The sequence below is a fragment of the Archocentrus centrarchus genome, chromosome 22, assembly GCF_007364275.1.
Source record: "Archocentrus centrarchus isolate MPI-CPG fArcCen1 chromosome 22, fArcCen1, whole genome shotgun sequence".
In the NCBI taxonomy this organism is placed as follows: domain Eukaryota; kingdom Metazoa; phylum Chordata; class Actinopteri; order Cichliformes; family Cichlidae; genus Archocentrus; species Archocentrus centrarchus.
In genome coordinates this window covers 21,127,192-21,153,848 of record NC_044367.1, presented here as the reverse complement: position 1 = coordinate 21,153,848, position 26,657 = coordinate 21,127,192, and the positions used below count along the sequence as shown (strand labels likewise).

The 26,657-nt window shown below is 38.7% G+C and overlaps 1 protein-coding gene across 2 annotated transcripts; it reads right to left on the bottom strand.

Annotated features, from left to right (window-relative positions):
• Positions 1-616: 616 nt before the first annotated feature.
• Positions 617-26,456, bottom strand: vps39 (VPS39 subunit of HOPS complex). Of its 2 annotated transcripts, none has more exons than XM_030719042.1 (24): positions 25,943-26,456; positions 25,692-25,757; positions 25,511-25,575; positions 25,145-25,187; positions 24,891-24,985; positions 23,443-23,541; positions 23,248-23,340; positions 22,196-22,379; positions 19,777-19,897; positions 18,447-18,567; positions 18,056-18,185; positions 17,566-17,708; positions 17,232-17,372; positions 16,092-16,233; positions 14,473-14,559; positions 13,456-13,529; positions 13,121-13,337; positions 11,926-12,054; positions 11,524-11,626; positions 10,993-11,038; positions 10,144-10,293; positions 5,388-5,522; positions 2,795-2,886; positions 617-2,442 (listed from the first exon to the last, which is right to left on the bottom strand). In XM_030719042.1, the coding sequence occupies exons 1-24, from the start codon at positions 26,013-26,015 to the stop codon at positions 2,361-2,363; spliced, it is 2,631 nt and encodes an 876-aa protein (XP_030574902.1). In that variant the 5' UTR covers positions 26,016-26,456; the 3' UTR covers positions 617-2,360. The 2 variants fall into 2 exon arrangements, with proteins under 2 accessions (XP_030574902.1, XP_030574903.1); XM_030719043.1 differs by having other exon boundaries at positions 18,056-18,182.
• Between the last annotated feature and the right edge of the window lie 201 nt (positions 26,457-26,657).

The window sequence follows — 26,657 nt, the reverse complement described above, 5'->3', positions numbered from 1 at the left end:
TAAGGAGAGGAGCTGCTCTTGTTTAAGTGCTTAAAATTCTAAAATTTTACACACATTTTACAAAAAAAACTGATAAGCTCATTATACAGTCTGCATGTATGTACAGCCTCAAATGTTACCTGTATGTCTGTATTACATAGATTTTTTTCCTTAAATTGGATCATAACTCATGTTATGGAAATCTGATAATGTCAAATAAAAATAGAAAATATGTGAAAAAAAAAAAGATTTTAACAGTGTGTGCATATATATATATATATATATATATATATATATATATATATATATATATATAAAAAAAAGAGTCAAGGTGCTATAAGCATGCCTCAGAGATTTTGGTCCACATTGCGATGGTGGCGTCACACATTTGCTGCAGATTTGTCAGCTGCACATCCTCCTATTCCACCACATAGCAAAGGTGTCAATTGGATTCTATTGGACCTACATAGTGAATATGAGTATTGACAGTGTGAAGAGGTGTCAGGCAGAGTGCTGTCACACAGGTACAAACATGAGCGGAAATGCACATTTATTACTGATTATAGCCAAACAGACAGATGGCGCCGACGTGCTGGGTCGCTCTTCAGGAGCAAATAACTTCAGTGAGAAATACGTCATCGATCCTCTCAGTCTTTATACAGTAAACACACAGTGGTACAAATATTTCCACAAAAATAATAAGACAAACATACATCTGAAACAGTCTCAGAGAATGTGTGCAAACCTCTAAAATCAGAAGAGGGCATTTCAAGGAAGAAGGGATGCAGAAAATGCTACAAATTACAAGAAAGATCACTTTTGCTCTTCAAGTCATTGACAACAGTGTCACCGTCAATGTAGACCAAGGGGAAAAAAAACCAAACAAAAACCATACATCCATTGCTTTAACTTTATTAATAATAAACCGGGGGAGCCCTGCTTTTTGAAATACCTCCCAGGTGGACACCAACCAGACACTTTAACATAATATTGTTGTAGTACTCATGTCAGAGTGAAGAGAATGAATCAATAAATGTAATATTTACATCAATTAGCCTACAAAATAGCAAAGAAAGCCTTTAAGAAACCCAAATATATTAAATTTCATGTATGACAAAAGGAAGAAAAGCAGTTTTTAAAGTTTTCTTGGAAAAAAAACCAACTATAATGACCAATTTTTAAATAGAGCTGTAATTAAATTTTTCCTCACTGAACCAACCACATCATCAAAACTTCTGCCAGGATCAAGACTATACACTTCACATAATTTATCATCTCCAGTGGCAATGGCACACCCTGACAGCAATGGCTTCCTTCTTCAGGACAGCGGGACAAACTCAAGGACAGCTGAAGGTACAGACCCAGCCCAGTCCATGTGGGCTGCACCCTGTAACCCAGAGGACCCAAAGGGTCAGAGCAGCACAAAGGAGACTTAGACAATATAAGGCAGGTGGTTTTAATGCTGTGGCTGATAGGTGCAAAATGAAGTTAAGCAGGAGGGTCAGAAGAGAGAAAATGTGAGTGTTGTTCAAAAGTTACAAGGTTTACATTAAAAAATTTATTTCACTTCATAAAGAAGACAAAGAACACAACAGAGACAAATGAGGCATTAAAACAGTAAAGAGTGAATAGAGCAATAATAATTAAACCGTAAAAAGAACGCAACTATCAATGATGTTAGCCGCAACAGATGATTGCACAGAAAAACGACAAACGTGCTGTAAAGCTGTTTTTGTAAGTACCATCACTTGCTAACAAGTCATGAGAGACATCTGACTTCACCGCAAGTACAATCTTCAGAGTCACAGAAGGTGTTCGTCGGCACTCCTGCAGAGTTTATATGGCATATCAAGCAGTGTTTGAGGCCTACACAGTGTAACAGGAGGGAAAGGAGACAGCGTAAACCAGGCTTGTAATCATCTCCTGGTGAGTGCATGCACAACTTCTGTTATAGTTGTCAATAGCGTCCTTTTTTCCTCAGAGGGAACATGTACTGTAGAGCTGTGAATCCCTTCTAGCATTACAGCGACACATGCTTTTCAAATGTCAGCGTCTACCTCCCTCGCTCTGTTTCTCTCTCCCCATCTGTTGAATGACCCTGGACATTCCTACTGCTACTCCATGCACAGAGAGAGAAAGTTGCAGGAGCTTCTTCTGCTCATCTGAGCTCCCGTTCTGCTCTGTGTTTGAGCAGGACAACGAAAAGGTCAACTCAGGTTAAAAAGCATCTGCAAGCAAAATCCTCTGGGGTGCTTTGGACAAAGGCGTCCTATTCTAAACATCTCCAACTACCACGTGTATTTCTAGGTCATAGATGTCCAAGGAGTGAAGTCCATGGGAAGAAAGGAGGGCAATTTATTATTTCTATTGAGAAGAGGATGTTACTGCTCAGTGGGGCAAATGTTGCGATCTTTGCAGCAGAAGTAATGCACCACCACACCATTGGGATACCTGGCAAATGCACTGAAAAGAGAATAAAAATAAATAAATGAGTGAATGCTTTAATGCTGGCAAGATTGTTACTGCATTACAGCAGATAAACAAGCATTTAATGAAAATTAAGGAATAAACTAAATGTGTACATGATATGAAATTAAGGAGCTCAGGCTTTAAATAAAAAAAAAAAATACAACATTGTGTCTAAAAAGCATGCACTTTCAGTTTTAAGATTCAAATATGCATTTGTCACTCAAATTTTCAGTAAACAAATGGAAGGAGATAAAATCGGAAAAATGATGCAATTTCAAATATAAATTCAAATAAAACACAAAAACAAAGTGAATATAAGAAAAAAATCTGAACAAGACAGTCCTACCTGTTTCCTATTTTCTTCTTGCAGACTCTGCAGGTCTTCTCTTCTGTAATGACACATTTAACCTGCTGGTGGAAGATCCGCTCCTCCTGCACCTGAAATCAAATGACACAAACACAGACACTAACATCAGCTTTCTGTGGCACAGTGGCTCGATTACAAGGTACAAAACAGTCATCTCCAACCCTCTGTCATCCATCACTTCAGCACAAACAGTCAAAAAATTTAAAAAAAATACAGCATGACAGATGGAGGACTGTGGCTTCTCCTGCTTTGTTAAAGGGACATCACGAATACTGTCAGTGTTTCTTTATACCTTTTAGTATCACAAGGAGGAAAATGTCTTGAGTAAAAATTTATGAAATTATAAAAAGTAAACAAACTTGAACTGCTGCATACAGTGTATTTACACTCACTGGCCACTGCACTACAGGCCATTACTACTGTGATATTGAACCAAACCAGCATTTAATGGCACCAAAGTGACATCTGGAGGTATGTGTGCAAGCCGTTTAATTTTGATGCAAAACTAAATATTAGGCAAATGTGGCCCTCAGTTAACAGACATGCAACCCATGACCAGGGACAATAACCTACACATTGCTGTGAATAAAAGGAGCATGAGAAGGAAGGCCAACTACATTTGTAAAATAGTGCTTTTTGCACATCAAGAACACATACTCAGCGTGTCATTTACCAGAGTGATCCAGGAACACCCATTAAACTGATCTGGTTTGCTTTGTTCTTTGAACCCACTATAGAATTTACATCATCTATCAATCGCCTGAAATAACTGCACGGTCACATATTCACTGACTAGGGAAGATACAGTATCTCAGTACTGAAAGCTAAAAGAGTAACTCTGCCTGGAGGATTGATTCAAGAGAGCAAAAATCTTCACCCTGGAGCCTGTTTTACAAGCAATGAATAATATGCATGATTATAACTAAATGGGAATATCACAAAAAGGAGCAAAAATAAGAAAGGAGGCAAAGCAAACAAGATAAAACAAAACTTAAAACAAAAATACAGCTGCAAGCAGCAATGAGGGGTCAAGCAGTGAGACACAACAGTTGCTAGGAAACAAACTGTGAGAATAGCAAGAAAGATGTTAAGATCGGCCAGTAAGTTATATGGTAAAACACACTTTTGTTAATTACAGCACCCTCAAAAGGTATAATGACACCAAATTCCTTGTCCGTCCTCCTGGACGGATCCAAAAGACTACTGTGAAGTTTTGTATTGATAGGCCAAAGCACTGGTGAGATATAAGCTCACTTCCTTTTTGGTGGCTCTGCCATTAAATTCAATTAATTAACCAAAATGAAATATAATCATTTTTGTGAAGCCTGCTCTGAAGATCATGTATACCAATTTTTGTGAAAATCTGAAAGAAAAAAAAAAAAAAGGACCAGAGACAGTATTAGCAGGCACACAAATGTCATTGTAAATCCAAACACACGAGCTGTTACTGGTCAAAACACCTTTTTACTAATTATAGCGTCTCCTAAAGGTCAAATGTCACCAAAATTCTTGTGCATTCTTGCGTGTGGTCCCAAATCTACATACCAAGGTTGGCTTTGATATAAGGTGATTGGCTCTGATGGGCAAGCACTTTGGGAAAATCAACAATCCATCAGATAACTTTTGTGAGGCTTCGCCTGGACAAACTTTGTGACCTCTGAAAATTCTTGAAGGATTTCAATAAAATCCAATATGGTGGAAAATGATGTCACAGGGTGCATTAAACTCTGTGTGATCCAAGGATTCCAATGGTGCCTCGATTTCCAAAATTGGCCACATGGGTCACAAGTTACAGTCGCAAACGCAAAAGTCCAACTTTATTCTGAAAAAGTGCCAACACAACAGAGATCTGGTAACAAAAAAGTAGGAACACAATATAATTAAGGAAAATAAAGCTGCAGAGCTGCCCATCTACCAAAATATTCATTTCTAGTTTTAGTGGGAAGGCCACTGAGCCACTTGTAGGATGCAGCAGTGGTTACTTCATTTCAGATGAAGTAAGCTTGTTGAACATCCTTGCTGTTTGTGTCCTATTACAGGCCCAGTGGTGTAACGTCTTTATTTTCTTCATTTGACTCACGGGTGCTAATAAATTACATATTTAAACTATTCTCTCCCATCTGAAACTGTACCTCTCTAAAACACCTACTCTCAACTTCAAGTGTTCGTCTTGTCAGTGCACCATTACTTCAGGTTCCTCCCATGTGAAAGGTGCAGCATGGTTGGGCAGATTTCTTCAAACGATGCTGTTTAAGTCTATTCTCTAATCTTGTTTAGATTGGATAAACCTACCTAGGTTTGGCCTAACAGATATGTTACTGTGACAACCAATCACATGACTGTTTCAAATAACTGAGAAATCCAGGATCATGCCAAATTGTTGTTAGTTTAATCCAGCTAAAATGTTAATCCGGTGGGCTCAAGCCCAGGACTCAACCAGAATTACTGAATTTATCCACATTATTATTAGAATTCCTTCCTAGCACACAATCATGAACTCTAACACCACACAAAACAAGAAAGGTAAAAACTGCAATATTAAAATTCAGAAGAATTTGTATCCAGGACTCACCCTGAGGAATTCGGCTTGCAGTAGACTTTTCAGCACCTGGTTGCAGCGCTTCCTCTGAGCCTTCTCCTCCAGGACGCTCTCCAGGAAAACCCGGATCTCTCGGATCTGAGTGTTTGCTGGGAGCAAATTGATGGCCTGAAAGAGAAAAAATAAATACATTTAAAAAAAATAAATTAAAAAAATCAGCTTGTTTATACCTCGCTACTTAAAAAGGTTTCTACAGTTTAACTTGGTAAATTTCATAAATTTTAAAAGTACACCCCCCTTCAAAAGTACTGGCACTTTATTTTGCTGTAGACTGAAAACCTTTGGGTTTGACATCAATACTCATTAAACATGCATGATGGCATCGGTACAATGAACTCAGAACTCTACAGAAACATTTTGTCAATTTGAAGAAAGAAAACTAAACTGATTGGGAGATCCTTCATCATGCAGCAAGGTGACCCAAAACACACTGCCAAAACTACAAAGGAGTTCATCAGGGTCAGGAAGTGGAAGGTTTTAGACCAGCCTAGTCAATCTCCAGACTTAAACCCTATAGAGCATTTTACCTACTAAAGGGGAGACTGAAGGGAGTGACCCCCCAAAAAAAAACAACTGAAAAAGGCTGTGGTAAAAGCCTGGAAAAACACCATAAAAGGAGGAAACAAATGTTTAGTGATGTCAGTGGGTCACAGGCTTGCAGCAGTTATTGCAAGCAAAGGATTTGCAACTAAATATTAAGTTTTTCGTTTATCTGTTCCAATACTCAAAAGAAAAAAAAGATGGATTCAGACAAAAGGTGCTATTTTCTGAACTGTGACCCAGATGTAAATACCTGGAAATAAAAGCTGAGATGCTGATCTTCTGTCTCATATTGATTTTTTGATGTCAAACAAATGTTTTCAGTCTACAGTAAAAAAAAAAAAAAAATGGCCTCACTGTTCCAATACTTTTTTTTTTTTCCAAAAAAAAAAAAAGCATCTTCTCCAGCAGTGGTGGCAATTTTCATGTTGTGGGGCAACAAAATTTCAAAGGAAGCAAAGACAGAGACATGTAACAGAGTCATTCTCAAATCCATTAGACTTTTTTATTATATACACTTGTTCATCATTTCAAAGTCATAACAGTAAATCAAATTACCTCTCTTGGAAAAACTAATTTATTGTCCCACTTTGTGTTACATGATATCCTCCAAACTTCTAACTGCATCTTCCACTCCTTCACAATAATTAAATTACATCTCCTACGTGCTTTTACGTGACTGTTTAGGACAACTAAACACAATCACGGTTCAGTTCTTCTGCTGTCCTCCTGCTTGAGTTAATGTAATAAAATTAGTACAAATTGCCTTGTTTAACCCAAACAGCTGGCACAGAGTGAGTGTTTTCTGCTGAAAAACAACAGGAAGGAACAGCACTGGGATTTGGATTCAACAGCCTTTTTGTATTTAGACAGAAATGCAGTTCTTGTGTTTAATTACCAAATGATACATCCAAACTCTGAGCTAATTCACTGCTATTAAAAACAAAAATATTGAGACACTTGAAATACAAATTATGACATTAGGTAGTCTGTAATTTCCTTAAATAATATGCATCTTTAAATACAGCATAGCCTTTCTGATAATTACCGTTCCATGTTGCCACTAGCACTTACACTTTTCCTGTGTCCTGTGTACACTGAGTCAAAAGCGCTACCCTTGAAAATGGTCTATACCTCAACAGCTGTGAGACCAAGATCGCACACATCAATGCACTGGACGACTGCTTCGTTCTACTCACCAAGGACGGCTCTACAATTAACATGTAGACGGTTTTAAATACCTTGACAGTTACATCATCACCATTTAAGACATTAACTGCCAAACTGGTGAAGCTTGGGTATCTTCTTGTGCCCTTACCAAGATGTAGAAGGGTCTGATACAAAAGTTAACCAAACTTAAAGCATTCAAGTCATGCATTGAGGTGATCCTGCTCTATGGGTCTGAATCATGGCCATTGACCAAATTGCTGAAGAACTGGATAGAAGCTAAACTTGGATGCTTCGTGCCACCCTAAATGTTTCCTGGAAGAGCAACATCACCAACATGAAGCTCTACAGCAGAACTATCAAAGATCTCGAGTTTCATCCACAATTACCATATAGTTTTCATGATGTGTTATCAGGGGAGGTGAAAACCTGCCTGTGATAGAAAACAGTGAAGTGCGATACCCACTTAAATGTGGATAATGCTGCACTATGAAGGCCGTATCCACTGTAATATCCATCCAGTCAAAATATATTCAACAACAGACAAATGAAAAACACAGATTTGGGCTTTTGTTATCTATTCTGTGAGTAGACTTTTGTTTGGCTGACTTCGTATTCACTGAAACTGCTCATTCCTTTGAAGGAAAATAAAACCCATTTTTGAAAAGCAAACCTGTATCTTTTGACTGCTAGGTGACTGGCATGTACAATTAAAGAGTCCTTGGGGGCTCTTTAAATGACAATTTGCATAAAGAATGAAAAGGAAAAAAAAAAAAAAGCATGATTAGATTCTTCCCTTCAAACAAATGTGCATCAAATATTATATATAACTAAGTAAACTACAAAAAAAAACTTCACATCAGATGTTCTGCATAAAGTTTTCTGTCATCTTCTCGCTTGGCAAGGAAGATTCTGGGACAAAGGCCAGGGGAAATGAAAGCAGGGTGCCAGTAAAGTGAGGGAGTGCAGCTGAGAAAGACGAGATTGAGCGCTCCGGTCTACGAGATCTAAACCCCAAACGTGCTCATAAACCCGCAGCGTTCCCCTTGACAGTCTGATTGAACATATCTGTGATCTGAAATCAGCAGTGCCTTTCATAAACAGTCACACATCTTCATTAAGTCATAAATACAACACAGGCAGTTATAGTGCATTTTCCAACAAGAATATAACTCAGAACAGATAAACGTGCTTGATTCATGTGTTAAACCATTACCAGTGACACATTAGGGGTCTTTCAAAAGCCATGCCTCTTCTCCTTTGTGTTAAGATAGAGGGGTTTGTTTTGTGCAATTCAATTTTTTGACTGAAATCATATCTGAAAGCACTCTACTTGCAGCCTTATTAGCCTTACTAAAGTAACAAATAAAAAGCTGCTGTTCACAGCATAGTAAGTAATTTTGTCAGTTATTTTATACTAAAATAAAAACAGATCCAGAGCTGACCAATAACCCAACCATGGGTGGTAACAAGCCGGTGTACAACTAGTGCTGGTCACAAGAAGGGCATCCAGCATAAAATCTTTGCCAAATCAAACATATGGAAGTACTCTGCTGTGATGACCCCTATGAGAAAGGGAGCAACACAAGTCTCCATATCATCATATTCATATAAGATATTTCTTGGCAAGAATGGAAAATGTATTACAACACAAACCAGGTACTCTCAGCTGCTCCTTTACTTCCCATGGGGTCACCACAGCAGATGGATCCACATTTGAATTGGCACAGATTTTATACTTGATGCCCTTCCCGATGCATTTATCTAGGCTTGGGACCAGAACTAGGAGTACACTTGATTGTTGATGGTCTCCTTCTGGAACTGAACCAAGGATCTTTTGCATGTAAGGTGAATATGTTAACCATTACGCCGCAGAGTTGCAAAACGTATAACACCAAAAGCGACACTTCATATTCATGCAGACACCCCCGTCTGTAAGATTAGACCAAGTTGACTAAGCCAATAATATATAGAAGAAATATCTTCACTTAACTAAAATTACCTAAAATGTTTCTTAGTTTTACTTTTTCTTAATTTATTTAACTGTAATGACCTTAATTGTGTTAATCAGTCTGACGCTGTCCATTAGGGTCAATAAGTTTAAAGTGGAAACCTTTTCAAAGGGAACCTTTTCCTCCTGTGGTCAAAAATTGATCAATTCAAGAATTCAGCTATTGATGCAGCATCAACAATCGAACCAAATTAAAGTTTGCCTGGATGAGTGCTTATTAACAAAAAGAGTGTGGCAATATTAAAAACAAAACAGCTTTATAAAGCAGTCTTCAAGGGATATTTTCTTCACTAGACAGCATTTCGGGAGGGGGGAATGACATTTTGACAAGCAAAATGGGTTATGAGCCAATCTTTTATTCAATTAACTCTTTGCTATTTTGGTTTTGGGTACGGGTCTTTTAACAAGTTGCACAAAATAAGTTTTAGATATGCAAACAGCACCACAGATGCCTCTCGAGGGAGCTCAGCACTCTGTTGGACATGTTCTTCTGCTTTGGTGGATCTTTCTGTCAAAAGGCAGCAGCTTGGTTACCCCCGACAGTGCGAGCCGCTTTCATTTAGTTCTATAAACAAACTAAATCTTTAAAAGAATCTACAGTCTGTTCAGCTGCTGCTTTCTTTTTACAAATGTCAGATTATTCATTTTGTGCATGACACTGAGTGCACGTCACTGTTAATGTTGTTTTTAAATCTCATTTTAATCCAGCCTCAACAAGCCGACTGTGCCCTGGATTGAGTTAGAAATTATTTTGAGTAAGCAGTTTGAAGGTTTGTGAGTTACTGTGAAGCAAAGTGGAATGACTTTATGTCAGGGGACTCACAAAAATCTAACTAAATTACTGTCACGTTACTATGACAGGCCTTACGCTGGACACTGACAAAGCCTGATCTGACTTGATGTTGTTAAAAATTTCATACTATACAAAGAAATAACAGAATTGTTACCAGAGACCAGAGTGCAGTTTGTCACTCTGGTGCGAAACGCCCTGCTTATGCAATCACTGTTTACCTTGGTGGTGTTGAGCTTGCTGTGGTGCAGCTCCAGGACCTGCAGGGCTGCCTGGAGGTTGGCCTGAGGCTCAGATAGCTCCATCTTAATGGGCCCCAGGCAGTGGACGTCAGGAGGTGACAGGTACATTCGCAGCAGAGAAAGATAAACCTGCAGAGCACAAATACAGCTGTTATTAATGGCCTTAGTCTAGTTTTGACTGCACTAGTGGGTACCAAAGATGAGCCACACCAATTCAGTATCTAACCAAATGTCTGTTCCAGAGCTGGAGCCTTGAATTTTGAACCAAAGAGTGTTTTTGTAGAACATTACAAACTGACCCTTGACCTTTTGAATATAAAATTCCAGCAGTTGCTCATTTTATCCTGTTAGAAATTTTAGTGTAATGTGCCATAAATGGCATAGTAATATCTTGAGTTATGGCCAAAAAAGCTGTTTTGTGAGGTCTGATTGCTAAAATTCAAAGCACCTCATCCTCAAGTCCAAGCCAACGTTCCTGCCAAACTTACATAAATTTCCTAGAGGCATTCAAGAGAATAAGACGGGCAGACAAGCCAACAACATGCTGTTGTGTCAGCTGTCATTTCTGGTTAGGTGAAGAAGACAACAGAAAATATCTTTTATGTAAAGCTGGCAATGCTCATGTAGCATAAATAATCCATTATAGATGTATAGCACGTTCTGCATGCATAAATGCACTTATCAGAAGGCAGCAAAGCATACAAAATGAAGTACACAATAAAAAAATAAAAAAAGTAACAACTTTAATAAAATACAAGAGGACAAACTCAAAATCCAAGAGGAAAAGGTTTAAAAATAAAAACTTGCATTAAACTGAAACCTACTTACATCTTTGTTTCCTTCGACTGAACTGTTGTAATGTCCATGACAGTACCTGCAAAGAGGCCACAGAAAAACATTAGCACATTCATGATGTTATAAGATTACAATGTTTAATGCCATGATGCTGCTGAATAATTAGACAAACAAAACTGCAGGTATTCACACTAGCTCTTCCTTGCAGAAAATGTGGATAAACAAAGATACTTATTCAGAAGGGAACACCACAGCAGGTACACTGCATATTTGATGTGGCGGGTTTTTAATACCGGATGCCCTTCCTGACACAAGCCCAAAGGGATTTGGGTGTCCTCCCAGGGCTGAACTGGGGATCTTTCACTTGTTGGGCTGGATGTGTAAATGACTACACTATAGAGCCAAAATGCAGTTAAATGAGATTTCATGTAGTAGTCAGAAAATAGTTTACCAGTTTAACATCAGTCAAATTAACTTGCTGGAGTTTCCAAACTTTAGCTGGTGATTGGTATTACTTTCAGACATAGTTGTGCAGGATATAGTGGTGCCTGCAGGAGTACTCACTCTTCAGCCATGCGGGTGTCTTTCAGGACGTGTACATAGATGAAGAGGGCCTGCTCATGTTTACCCATACGACCTAGAAGCAGAGCCCGTTCCTCCAGCAGGCCTTAAAGATGGAAACAAAGTCAAAGGTGCACATCATACCAGTTAACCTAAACAGATATCTCCTCTACAACCGAGAACTGACAGTTTATACAGTATGCATTTGAGCTAATGGAAAATGTGTAAGGTACTTCCACAGGTGTTTTTCCTTACTGACCCATTACATTAATGTACATATATGTATGCATAAACATTTTTCTAATTGTACTAAGTTAAACTCACATCACATTGTCTTTGCCAAGCAAACAGTAGATGTATCTCAGGAGATGAAATCTGTCATCTAAGTGTAAAGCAAGTTCCTACCATCAAAGGGGAAGTCACTGATGAGTCTGGCAGGTTCGTAGCATGTAGAAATATCCAGGAAAGTCAGCAGCTTGTTTCTGAACTCTCCCAGTTCACCGTCCTCTTTCCCTGCAGGAGCAGCTGGAGTCCCTACAATAACAGAGCTTTTTATTACAGAGCTGAAGCAGTTGTTCAGGTAACTGATGAGCCCATGAAAAGAAATTTAAGGGGAAAAAAATGCTAATAAAATCAACAGGCTACTTCTACTTTCTTAAAAGTGGATGCTGTTCTTCATATTTGTCTATGGTGGTTATTGCAGTTTTAGGAATTTCAGATCATTGGTCACCTCAAAGAAGCATTTTGAGGGCATTTCTCACCCTTTGACAGATGATTAGCAAGTTAATAAAGGAAATGAATAACTGAATAATCAAAGTGTTAAATCTTTTTTTTTTTTAAATGTTAAAAACAAACCCATTCAGAATCTAACTTTTTAAATCACTAAATAAATAAATTTACATCCCAGAGTCCAGAAAATAAATATCAAGATGATTAATCATATACCCAAAGTAAAATCATATTTAACCACACACATTAAACGTGCTGTAGCCAAGGATCACAATAAGCTTAGAGAAACGCTTGCATATCAGCCTTGTGTGCTTGCTGTCCAATTCATCACAAAATGAAGAAAAAGCCTGCCCAGGTACTGGTTTTTATTTTATTAGTTTTATTTATTAATTTTTTTTTATTTGCAAACAGAGTGCACATTAATGAGCATTCCTCATTGGAGGAGCATTAAAAGGTGTTTCAAGACTAAGAGATAGATGGACCTGATAATAAAACCTGACAGACTTTATTGGCAAAGCAGTGAGAGCCTACTCTCTGCATGAAGAGCCAGAGTGAACCCACATACAGCTTGGTAATGAAATCAAATGAAAATTCTAAAACAAATTAAAAACAAATAAAAGATCCCCTTTGAAATTGAGATCATTTTTTAAAAAGGGCAGGTTTGTTAGAACGACTTTAAAGCTCCAAGGTCATATTCCCCTGCAGTTCTGATACTACAATAATACTCTTCCACTCTTTTTTAAATAAATGCCATCATTTCTTGTTGAAATGTCCAACATCGTAACGTATTTTCATAGTTTAAGTTGTAAAAAATGCTTACTTTAAAACCTTTAATGCCCAGACACTTAGTGAAGTTTATTCTTGCTCGTACCTTTAGGCAGTGTCTTGAGGTACTCCTTCATGAGGACTTGAACCCTGCCCAGGTAGAGCTGGATTAGCACGTTGTGAAACTCTGGACCCTTCTCTTCCCACACGTAAATGATGTGTTCTAAATACGGGATGGCGAGCTCCTTAAAGCCATCTTTTAGGAACTGCAGCACCTGGTCTCTGGGCAAAGACTCCACCTCTGTAAGGTCTTCTGTAAAGATCTGGGCAGGATGAAAGGTTTTGACACCATTGTGTAACCAAAAGAACTATATAAATGTTAAGCAGTGTGGAATAAATGGAGTAAATGAGTGGCAAATGTGTGTAAATATCTCTGTTTACCTTCAGGCCATCGTCAGGACAGGTCTTAAGCACCCAGGGAGAAAACTCAAAGATTATGCCCAGATTCTCCGCTCCTGTGTGCACAGAGGACTTAAGATTGGTAAATGGGTTTAACAAATCATTAAGTTTATAAATTGTAAAAATTTTTGATTTTATTGTCATTCACTGATTAAGAAAAATTGTGGGTCATTAACATACTGCTAGACTAGAGTCCAACGCAATAACGTAAATACACTTCTGCAATGGAACATGTTAAAATTTTTTAATAGTATATTTTTAATTAAAATTAAAAAAAAAATAACACTGCACAAAAACAGCAAGTAAGTTTTACTGTTGTGTCCTGCATGTTATCTTAAAACAAATTATTCTAGTTAAACTTGGGTTTTTGGGGTGCGACTTTTGTTGCTTAAAAAAAAGAGCAAGAGTTTAATTTTGTTGCAAATGGGGACAAAAATACCTCCTTTTTTGATCATCTTTTCCTTTCCAATATTTATGCATGGGTAATTAGAGCAAATTATACTGCCCCAAAGAAGCTAGAAGATTCCACATAGTTTTACAGGATTGTTGAGTTTAAAATAACATTTGCAGGCAACAAAGACACAATCAAATGCTAAAAGAAAACCTTAAAGCACAGTCAAAACACAGACACTACAACTACTACTTAATAAAATGATTTTTTATTTTTTTATTTTTTTTTAAATCAGGGCTCTCATTTTAGTCGTTATCTTAGTTAACTCATAGAAATAATGCATTTCACAATATGTCATATGGCAATTTGAACTGCTGAACACCCATTAAGCAAGTGGTACACAGATGTAAAGCTTCACAGCAATACCAAGGAAATACTGAAACAAACAGTAACAAAATACTATTTTTTAATTTATATCAGACATGCAAAACACTTTAGATCAGCTATAGCTGACATCCATGATCAGTCAGCATGAACGTTTTCTCAGAGGACTTCCCAAAAATCACATCAGCTAATTTAACAGGCGTGAGCCAGCTGTTGATCCTTACCGAGTCTTTGGAGGTACTGCACTGTTCGCTCGTGGCCCTTCAGTGGAGAATTGGCCTTGGTGGACTGGTCAAGCAGCACCTGCAGAGCTGCGAGAGCGTGAACAGGTTGGAGACAAGTGATGAGTGGTGAATGACAGATGAGCAAGATCAAAAGTGAGATTAGTCTGAATGATGGTAAGTAGCAAGATGTCATCTGCTCTGGAGTTCTCTGCGTTACATAAGTTCCCCATCAACAGAAATTGGTCGAGGCACATGCAGAGTGTTAATTGTTGTCCAGAAACAGCTGGTTTGAATTGGCAGACGCAGAGAGAGGCAGACTTCAGCAGCATGACATCACAAGCCCAAACTACAGCGGGGCGATTAAAACCATCTGGACTCACTGTGAGAACAGCCGCAGAATACCACCAGAAACAAAGAAAGTTAAGACAGCTCTGATTCGCGAGGATGGCGAGTCAACCTTATGCAGGAAACCTCCTCTGAGATAATCTATGCTGGGACAGTTTCTGTGAGATTGCACACAGCTTACAGCTACAAGCTCTTAACTTAGACATAATGAAACAGTTTCGCTCACAATGGCTTTTGTGTTTGAATTGGGAGGTACTGACAAGACCTCTCACAAAACGCAGAGCAGATCTGTGATCAAATGAGCTGCCACTTAGACAGCAAACTCCAAACACAACAACCGAGACTGGAAACAGACGTCTTATTGCATTTTATTTTATGTATTCAGTCGTCATGCTGAGGTCTGCAACAGATAAAAACACACTGACAAATCACTTGAACTGTGATAGCAGTCATTATTCAGCTGATTGGCAGGTCTGTTCTCTGCAACTCGATGACTCACTTCCCATTTCTAACTACATTCATCGCAAATGAAATTACACAGGATCACTTACATTTTAAACAAGTATATAGACATCATCTCAAAAGAAACAAAAAGAAAACTAACTTGCATGTATTAAACATTGACAGTAATTTGAATTTTCTCAAAGATGAACAACCAACTAAAGGAAAACCACTGAGAAGGTTTGATGTACAACAAGCCATTGTTCAAGCTTTGTTTCTTGATTATAAAAATACGAATGAGAAAAAATAAATACACTAGTCTTTTATCTCCAGTTTTAAAGTGTTTGTCAAGCAAGTCAACATGCTTGAGAGAATCTCTGCAGCGTTTTAACCCCCCCACCCCCAAAAAGAGACATGACTTTGAACTTGCACTTGAACTCAAAAGTGTGATAACTGCCAGTTTTCCAGAGAAGCCAAACACAGCTCAAAGTGGTGTATAAATCTTGTCTGTTTCAACTGAATTATTACACTCCAAGTCACATATAATCACATGGAATTCAATTTGTTACTGCAAAGAAACAGTTCGGTGCAAATACATGAAAGGATCCAGTGATTTATATTCTGTTTTTAAGATGGAGACTGATCCCTTTCTTAGTGTGTGTAAAGGAAAATGTTTTAAATATTTTACCTGAAATGAAAAATGAATCCACCACTCTCATTTATCATTACTAGAAGATAATAAATAAGTACCCTAATGATACAGAGCTCCTCCCCAAATGACATGGAAGATTTGTGAGATTTTAGGACTTAAAAGTAAGCAGCCGGACAATTACCTTTCTGGTGCAGGCCCTTCTTTTCATAGAGAATGATAAGCTCACTGTACTTGTGAGCCTTCTTCAGGACATACTCGCTCTCCTCGATGTGGCAATGATTGTTCTCCAAACGAAGGAGGGGGGACACAAGGGCCACATTCGTCTGCATGAGGTGAAGATAAAAGCAGATCACTGTTTCTGTTTCTCTTGGTATTTATTATTAAGAAATCTAGTGTGCACTCCTGGCCGAAACACACATGATCTAATAAGATTACCTAGCACTCAAATTAAATGGAAGCAAGCTACAGAGGACTTTAAGGCAAATTCAGACCATTTAGCTCTTCACGCAAAGCTCAGCCAGCAAGCAGAGAAACATGCTTATATGCATCTGAGCTTACCCCTTATTCCGACAAAAGTTATCATTTGTCCATAGATGAGGGCTGACAGTTTGTAAAGTTTTGTTTTGTTGCACACATATCTGCTGAACTAAATCAACACTGGACCCACAGTGCTGCAGCTATCACACTTGAATGACAACCAAACTAACGCTGCTTTTAACTGTGACCCAGTTTTTCTTATGTTCATTTAAATCCACCAATGAGCTGTTTAACACATGACTACATATGAACTACAGTACCTAATGTTGCTGCCAATTCTATGGAAGTAACTCATGTGTTATAGAGCCTTCTTCATGTCTGATGCAAACTTGGGCAGTGATTACTTAGCAGGCTCTCTTTGACAGAATTTGTGTTTACAGTGTGTTTGCTATACGAGTGTCTGCACTGTCAGTATTTTGAAGGGAACATCTTAATAAAGAAGACACTGAATGTCACCTGTTGAAGAGCTGTCTACGTAGCTGCTAGACCAGTAAGGGCAGAACAGTTATGAATTACTGACTTATGAGATCATTTCATTTTACTGTAAGTGGATAGTGAAAGCTGCCAAGTTTGTAAATGCTGATATAACTTACAACACCAAGTATAAACATTCAGAGTAGTAGTAGTTGCCGACAATAGCAAGATGTTCAGTAAATTTAAAGAAAAAAAAAAATATGGCATGAGACACAAATGGCCAGCCCGAGAGAGCGTGAGTGTGTGTATTCATTTATGTGGAACAAACTGCTAGAGAGGATTATCTGAAAAGTACAAAAAAATGTCTTACATGAAGGTAACATTTCAGCAAGGTGGTATCAATGATCTGCAGGAGTTTTTTGCGGCTTTTAATGGTTGGTGTGCCCTCCATGAGCGGAGACGTCGTAGAAGGGTCGGAGTCATTCAGCTGTTTCACAAGGTGGCTCCGTTTCTGTGAGGACATTAGAAAAGAGAAACATTTAAAATACATCTATAATAATCATGGTTCACTTACTTTTTGTAGCACCTCCTTAAAAGCCAAAATGTTGTATAACTTCCATGGAATTTTCTACTTCTCTCTGTTGTAAAGATACCATACGCACACGTGTACGCACGAACGCACGCACACAAACAAACAAACCTACCTGTGTGAGATAATCAATAAGTGCAAGATGCGCCTTTTCCAGCTCTGCCCCTGACAGAGCAGGCAGAGGGTTGGGGTAGTGCAGTTGTTTGCGGTAATCACCTGGGAGCAAATCTGGATAAAGTCCAATCACGTGTGTGGGATCTGCCAAGCAAAGAAGGAAAAATGTGTTCAAATTTTTACCGTGCTCAAGCTTGATCAAAGGAAACCGTTTTGATTAAAATGCTTACAACACAATGTTGTGAAAACTGAAATTCTTTCATCAATATATACATAATGTATAACATATTGAATGAATTCCACAAAAAAGAACATGATGATTAGAATTTCATAAATGGTTCTTCACAGCAGAACAAATCAGAAGACTTCTTTAACATGGACAAATTATTTTCAATCAGCACTTATTGCTGAGTCTAAAGTCCACAAACAATTTGAGGCATTTGTCAGAAAGAACAGCCAAAGGTGTCCGTGCAGATGGACAGGAGTCCTACCTGTGCCGAGTTTGGCAAACACCTGCATTGAATCATCAAATCTCTTCTGGCAAAACAGATTAAAGGCATATAAATTCTGGATGTGATGTATCTGCTGCTTCTTATCACCATCCGAGTCATCCTTCATCTTCTGGCAGGAAGAAAAAAAAAAAAAGAAAGCCAAAGAATTAATCATGCTACAGTAAAAGGTCCTCGACATGTCCCTGGACAGCTAGATTGCTAAATAAGGTAACTAAAATACAAAGTTAAGAGCATTTTTACTGTTTTGGTTTGGTGCTCCTAATCAAGATAAATGATTTTAATGCCCTGTGCTCCAAGCTAAAGCACAAATTGAATCCTCAGGAATGTAATAATTGGGTTTAATAGTAATGCAAGTGGTTTTGCTGCTCACCGCCAGCTGAAGAGCCAGCTCAAACTGCTTGTCCTGTAGAAGCTGACGGATCTGGCTGGCTATTGACACGGGCACCAGGCGCCACACAAAGTGGTTGCTGGCAACATACACGATATTTGGCCTGTAAAAGATAAGATAAGAGGAGAAAACAAGATTAGAGAGCAAAAGTGCTTTTCTTTCAAAAAGGATGGACCAATGTTATCGGCATCATTATCATGGGAAATGGAAACCAGGAGAACCGATGAAAGCAAGGATGTTAGTTAAATGATGTTATACAAGGGAACCAGTGTGAAAGCATCCGAAAAGGCCAGCATTCATTATCAAATCTGCCAAGATACCACTGCAGTCTTTTTCACAATACTGTACTACTAAATATTTTCTAAGTCTCTGCTTTCACAAAGAGTCTCCTAACAAGAAGCCCTTTCATCTTTTGACATGTTTTGTTGTTATTACTATATCCAAAATATTCAGTCTTTACAACTGACTACATTTTCTAATATTTAAAGTAATACAGTATAGAAATAGATCCATCCATCCACTTCCTCTTCAGGGTTAGAGGGATACCTGCTGCCTATCCCAGCTGTTACTGGGCGAGAAGCAGGGTCTCGCCATTTCCTTCAAGGATACCCTCCCTTTAAGCCAATTTTCTTTTATTTTTTATTGGCTGCCCTTTCTAAATAGAAGGTTTGGACAGGAGCTCACAGCCTGAGATGACCATATTAGGGATATCCCCTCTCTTTGAGCCAAGTTTATAGATCCAAGAAGAAAAGGAAAAAAAACGAAAAACAATACATTGAAAAAGCAATGTTGAGAGGACAGTCTGAGGACTGAGCCTTTGGCTTATACGTATTGCTTACACATCCATTACTCAAAACTATCTGTGTTTTTAAATTTATGTATATAACAGAAACAAAAGGAACAGTATAATAGGTCCTCTTTAACTGACAAAAATCATGTGTCTTCATGCTAGAAGTAGGAAAATAGATTCACTGGAGTATTGTATTTGGGCCACACAGGATGCAGGAGGGTATATGAAGTACGGAGAGTGGATAGTGCACATTAACCCACACTCTCTCACAACCCTGCATCCATGGTATCAGTAATTGTCGATCTGACAGGGGAATGATAGCATGATAGCATAGCACCACCAATCCTAGTTAAGGGTCAGGTTAAAAACAAGAAACATCCTTTACGAGTTGTATGGCAACATGCAACTCTACAGTATTTTTATTCTGCAAAAATTAAATCTTTAATCAATGCGTGACAATGCAGCTAATTATGATAAATGGTCAGACACCGATCTACATAAAAGTAGGTTACCCTGCCTCACCCTGCTGAGGAGATGAAGCGAGGTCTCTGCAGCTCCACGCTCTGCACCAACAGCCTTGGCTCAAAGGTCCGTATCTCCACGTATCGAGGAAGAACTGCTATGATGTAGGGAGGCTGGTGTTCTGGGAAATAGTTCATATCAACCAAAATGTTACACATCTTTGGCAAACGCTTATAAAATGGGTGACATGTATACCAATTTGCTTGCAGCGTGAGTAAACACTGCCCACATTATGTCTGGTGACATCTGTAACACATGCAGGACTCATAATACAAAAGTAGTGCTAACAGTACAGTTGCCGTGATGTTTGAAGGCATATTGAAGGCAGATGTGATAAAAGGTGAAAAGATCTTCACACAGCATCTGTAAACTATAGGCAGGGGACCACTATTATCATTGAGATTTAAGGTCCTTAGAAAGAAATCTAACCAGAGACTGCAATCTAGTCAAGCCTGTGGTTGGATATGGGACAGATGATGCCCACAGCAAAAAGCCCGGGCCTTCTTTTCCAGTTGAGCAGTTTGGACACACTGTTAGAAATATCCTAAACTGACCAGCTCTCATCTTCTACTGATGCTTGCCAATGCCACTATGTTGCCTATATCAAAATGAGGAAATTGCTGGATATGAAACCACTGCTTGGAGGCTTCATTTCCCCTTTATAATGTTCCTTTCAGCATGCCAATGAGCAGAGAAGCAAAGGCCCTTCAAAACAATGCACAAGCTCATCTGCATCACTTCTGTCACAAAATTTCCTTAGACCTATGGTGTCTTAGTCTTAGATCAGCCTTTTTTATCCCGTGACTGAGCTTTGACTTCTGACATGTGGAAAACAGCATCACAGCTCAGACAGAGAGGAAGGGAAGGAAAGGAAAGATTGGGGACGAGACAAGACAGACAGCAGCTGGATAAGAGCAACTGAAAGAACAACGGCAGAATTTAGGCCAAAAGCTTCAACAGGTCTTTGGTTGATATGCAAACTGCTGCTATGTGAACAAACCTGTCACTGTGGCAACAAGAGAGTAGACTGTACCATTACAGAAAAGCACAGGCTACATACATAACATTTCTTAATAAGTCTCAATTGACATTCTGAAAACTTCCCACAGATCCGTGAGAACTAAGTTCAATAATTATCCATTAATAAGAGGAGAACTGAAATCTTTACCTAAAATTTAGCAACTAGGAGAAAGATTATTCTCAGATTATGGTCACGGTCACACTTTTGCTGAAAGAATTCCAATTCAATTTATTTATTTAGCATGAGTCACAACAATAGTCACCTAAACGTGCTTTATGCCATCGGGTAAAGCACCTACAGTAGTAGAGAGAATACCCGAACAATCAGATGGTCCCCTATGAGCAAGAACTAGGTGACAGTGGAAAAGAAAAACTCCGTGATAACAGGAAGAAATTTCCAGCAAAACCAGGCTCAGGGAGGCAAAGCCATCTGCCAGGACTGGTTGGGGATGATGGGAAAGAGTAAAGAAAAAAAACTTTGTCTTACTGTGGAAGCAGTAAGACAAATTTAATGACATGCAGCAGTGGTATATAAACACCTGGGGAGTGAAAAGAGGTTAGTGGAGAAAAAGCCTAAAGCAGCATAACTAAAAGATCCTTCAGGGTCACCTGATCCAGACCCAACTATAACATTTTATTCCTTTTATGCTATTTTTCGATACCAACTATGCTGTGGAATTTATGAGCAATACAGAAAGCTGAATGTCACTTAGAGAAAATAAACTATTTAGTACTGTGGTTTCCTTGTTTGGTCTGCTGCGGTCTTTCTTGCTAGTGAAGCACTGATTGTGGAGGGCAAGCTTGTTAATGTTAGCGGTCAAATTTATAGAAATGAATGTCCTCAGAGAAACCAACTGATGCTCTTCCTCAAGAAAACATAAACTTAAGGAAACTATAGTGTATGCTATTGAAATGGATGAGTTTAGTTTCTGTAAATCTGTGAATTTTCTTAGGTTTTATTGTATATAATATGTGAAATGAAATCCCCTAAGAGGAAAAGATTGTGTGCGCACAGTTTTTCCCTGGGTAATATAACTGCCAGGGGTGACACCTTTTTGGCAAAACACCTTTGTGTGATCTCTGGGAGTCTAACCCACACAGAGAGCTGAGGGAGGATTTTTGGCTCTTGTTTGCAGATTGGTTTGTGTCCTTTTGACTTTGCTGTCAGTTTATATCGATATCAAAAACAAATACACTCTAGCAAAGACATTATGAGTCAGAAATAGATAGAAACAGAGACTTGGACTGGGCTTGAGCTGGTGTGTGGGTTTTTTTTCTTCATTTCAACATGCTTTGATGCTTAACAGCAAATATATTTTCTGCTCACAAGCTGATAAATAAAATGATAAATTTGGACATAAAACATAACAGTATATAAGCTGTTGTGTCTTTTCCTTACCCATGGCTATAGGGATATCTGTCCAGTTCAGGGCACACTTCTGGGTGCAAACTCCCTCTTCATTAAGCACCACGGTTAGGTCATCCTGCCCAACAGCCACCTTCCCATCTGCCAGTGGGGCAACCAGAGGCTCTAACTGCTTCCCAGTGGGGAAGAGCTCCTTGATGGAGCCACGGCCATCCATCTAGTTGACAGCAGATGCAGAACAAATGAGTCAGGGCAATTCAGAACCTAATAATAATATCCTAGCAATGTAAAAATTTTCTGTAAGCCAGTAAAGTGCTTTACATATTAGGGAGAGAAAACTACATTACTAATAAAGTCCCTGGCTGTAGCTGATAACGTGGTAAAAACATAAGGGAGAAGCATAAAGGAAAAAGCCTTAAAAAAAGTCAAGGACAAAAAAAAAAAAAAAAAAAAAAAAAACAAGCAAAACACAGGAACTCATTATGTAACAGTCTGCTTTTAGAAAGTGGTGTAAAAATGTCACCTTCAGTTATTAGTCCTAACTTCTACTAAGCAATCCGGACAGAGATAAACAGAGAAGATGTGAATTATGAAGGAGGTTTCTATGGATATTTGTTTTGGATGAGTTTTTCAACACTTAATCCTAGAACACTAATGTCAGGTGATTTTCATTTACGTGATTATAGACACATAATTTTCATTGTGTTGCTGCTGTCTGAGATCCATGCAGAATTCATATGGTCAAAAAAAAAATTTCAGAGCCAGCTGGCCATTTTTCTCCACAAAAAAGGAGACATTTTTTTTTTGTTTCTGTCTCCCACAGTCGTCAGTGATGCAGGGAGACTTCCTTCACTGGACAAGGCTCTCATTCATGTCCCAGGAACAGGTGGACCGAAGAACAAGTTTTTCCAGCATCAGCGGGGAAGCTGGAGCTTATCCCAGCTGATAGTGTTACAAAATTGCATATTAGTGTTTTAGGGTTAAAAAGGCAGATTATGAGTGGAAGTATTACTTTAAGTTATAAGTACACGCAAGTAAGTTAAAAAGTAAAGAAGCTTTGCATAGCCGTTTACTGTGACACATACCCGAATGAGGTAATAGTCCCTCTTGAAACCAACACATATGGAGTTTTCACACCAAGCCATGGATTTTGGAATATCTGGTGCACCAAAGTCCCCCTGACAGATAAAATGAAAACATTAAGATGGCTACATGTGCACTGGAAAACACTGTTAAATTTGAATCACACTGAAGTGAGTCACATCTGCAATATACTTTACCTGCAGCTCATGAAACTCTCTGTCCTTCCAGTAATACAGCTGGAGTTTCTTTTTCACTGCAACACACATTCTGAGTCGTTCCTCCCCCGAGCTGGTTTGCTGAGGACAAAAGGAGACAAAATATACAATTCATGAGAAGTAATGTGAGGCAAAATATGGGTGCAGCACAGAAATGTTAAATTATTAAGACAGTTTTTTTTTTTTTTAAATATATATAAAAGCTGCAAAATGAATAAGTGTTTTTAAAATCCATCCATCTTCTTCCGCGTATTCAGATTCATGGGAGGGCTGGAGCCTATCCCAGCTGCCATAGGCTGAAAGGCAGGTACACCCTGGATAGACTGCCAGGCTGTCGCAAGGTTAACACACATTCAGACAACCATTTGCACTCACATTCACACCTATGGGCAATTTAGAGTCACCAATAAACCTAGGTCCACTAATTGCATGTCTTTGGAGTGTGGGAATAAGCTGGAGAGAACCCTCACAGACACGGGGAAAACATGCAAACTCCACAGGCCCTGGCCAGATGGTGGATTCGAACCCAAGGCCTTCTTGTTGTGAGGAAGCAGTGCTATGTTGTTCATGTCAATTCTTCATAAGCAAGCCAATTTCCTGTTTTCAAGACACCCACTGTTGCTTTAAAGAAGACAGACTTGAGCTGAGAAATCATACTGCTTGTTATTTTCATTGTTAAAAACTGAAAAAGAAGTCTAACATTAAAATATTATGGTGATATGCAGCACCATGCTAGAGCTCAGAATTACTTCAAGCACTGAAACCATCCGACAAAGGGCAATGAAATCTTGAAGACTAACCACTTAGGTCCTCGAATTGATTCTGTAAAGTGTTGTGAATTGTTTGAAAGCACGTTCAGAAGTCTCCTGGGAACAGTCAGTAGTAATATGAGTTTAAGATGGTCTAGGCAATTTCAATTTGATTTCACTTGTAAGCCGGTTTCACAAATCAAATCTCAAATTTTAAATTTCATGGCCACAAATAGCTCCAAATTTACTATTTATTTCACTTTTGATTCAAATGGTTCACAGTCTTGCAGGTGTATGTCTAGCAGTTTACATAACTGTTCAAGTGGCAATTTTTTCACTTTCACTTGTAATGGGAAGCAATACACCCACGAATATGACTGCAGTAACAATACTGCTAGCAGAAGGAGAACTGAATACTGGACTAAAAGAAGAGGCCAGCTCACTTGAATAAAATCTGTTTGACTGTTAGACTAAAAAGGTTCAACCAATCTATGTTTCCCCAGCAGTTTCCTGCTCTAGAATTCACATAGTTATGACATCACAAAAAATGAGGGGAAATAATTGTTTGGTTTTTTATTGCAATACCACAATTCACCACTGGGAAAAATTGACAAGCGAGAGGTCTTATCTATCCTCTCTTACCACATCTTGAGTTGCTGAAAGCAGCGGTCTGTTACTGACCTGCAGGTCACATGCAAAAAGTGTGGCCCCTTTGGCTTTGGACACCACAGTGATCTGCTGGAAAGTCAGAAGGTCATGGACGTGGATGTTGTTCTCTGCAGAGACGTTCAAAACAATTTGTTTATCTGTCATGATAATAAAGAACTGATAATAATAAAGATCATGCCTTTACAAAGCATGATCTTTAAACTCAAGGTTCGCCCAATTTTTACTTTACAGGAGATTTTAACTCTGTAAAAATGAGGGAAACTTACCCAGGAGACTGACAAGGATTTTGTACTGTGAGACAACATACAGCTGAAAGAAAATGGTTGGAAAAAAAAAAAAAGACAGTTAAGTGTCAATATCAAACAGTAAAACACACATGTTGGCCACATGGTAGAACTCTGGCTTAAAAACAGATAAAAAATGTTAATTAAGATCTAAATTTAGAGTGAACAGAGGGATAGATCTATGATCTATTATTAGAAATAACTAGTCAGTACAGGAAGTAGATCTAAAAATTCTGGGAGGCATTTCAGTTGCATTTCTACCCATCAAACTGCAAATGATTGTTCCCAATATGAGTGTTTGATTTATGCAGTAATTAAAACTAAATCTAAACCTAAAAAGTCAGCTACCTGCTGAATCTTCTTTGAGAAGTTCTTATTGGATTTTTCCAGTGTCACCTCAAACCGGTTGCTGCCTAAGAGCAAACAAAATGTATTAATCAGAATTACTTCTTTATTTGAAACTGCCAACAGTAACTTGAGAAGCTCTGCAAATACACAAGGAACCACACACCCCCTTGGTTCTTCTTACCTGCATCCTTTTTAATTCGATACAGAAGGAGATGGCCTGGTTTTGTTCCTACAAGCAGCCAGTCCTCTGTGAAGTAGGCAATGCAAAAGATGCCGTCAGTCACTTCATACATAACATTTTCAGACAAGTCTGAGATGTGATCTGCGTGCAGTGGTGATACAACTCATCACAGTTCAATAAACGCCCAGAGGGTCTGCTTCAAAGCCACGGAATAAAAGAGGAGCTGTGGGACAGAAGTGTCAACAACTCACCCCAGGCCGCAAGGCAGTCAATCTGAAGAGGAAGCTTTTCCAGAATAGGTACTGGCTCATACGCGTCGTGCATCTTGAAGCAATTGTTTTAATTTAATCACACACCCCTCTGATATATCAATCCCTCACGGCGTTGACGCCTAATCGCTAATAAGTCTGTCAGGGTGGTACAGTTTTACATGTCGCCATTAACTAACTGAACAGTTCCGTTTTTTAATGGCCAATGCGGAGAACTGGTTTGGTAATACTATGCAGTTTGACTTGTACCTTCCCGACAAAAACAACAGCTGATCGTTAGCCTGTTAGCTAAGAAGTGAGCATATATCGGCTCATTTCCTCTTACTGCAAATGAAACCTGAGCGAAGGCTGTGAGTTAAGGACCAACGTAACTGCATTTCACCTAAATCATCCCACCACAAACGCTTTATTAACCGCAGCAATTAGTTTTCGTTAGCCATGTAGCTTCTCGCTACTTCCTCAGTTGTTTTGAACACGACTGCGCGAGCTGCTGGGGTTTGACAGGCACGTGACTGAAGTACGTGAGCTCACGAGGAACGCATTAAAGGCGCAGTGGCTCGTTAAACGGGTCCTTCATACTCTCGCGAGGTTTCCTTCGAAAAGAAAATCAGTACTTTAATTTCTGGCACTAACATTTAAATATTATATAACTTTTTAACTTACATTTCTGGATTTACAAGACGGAAAGGACACTGCC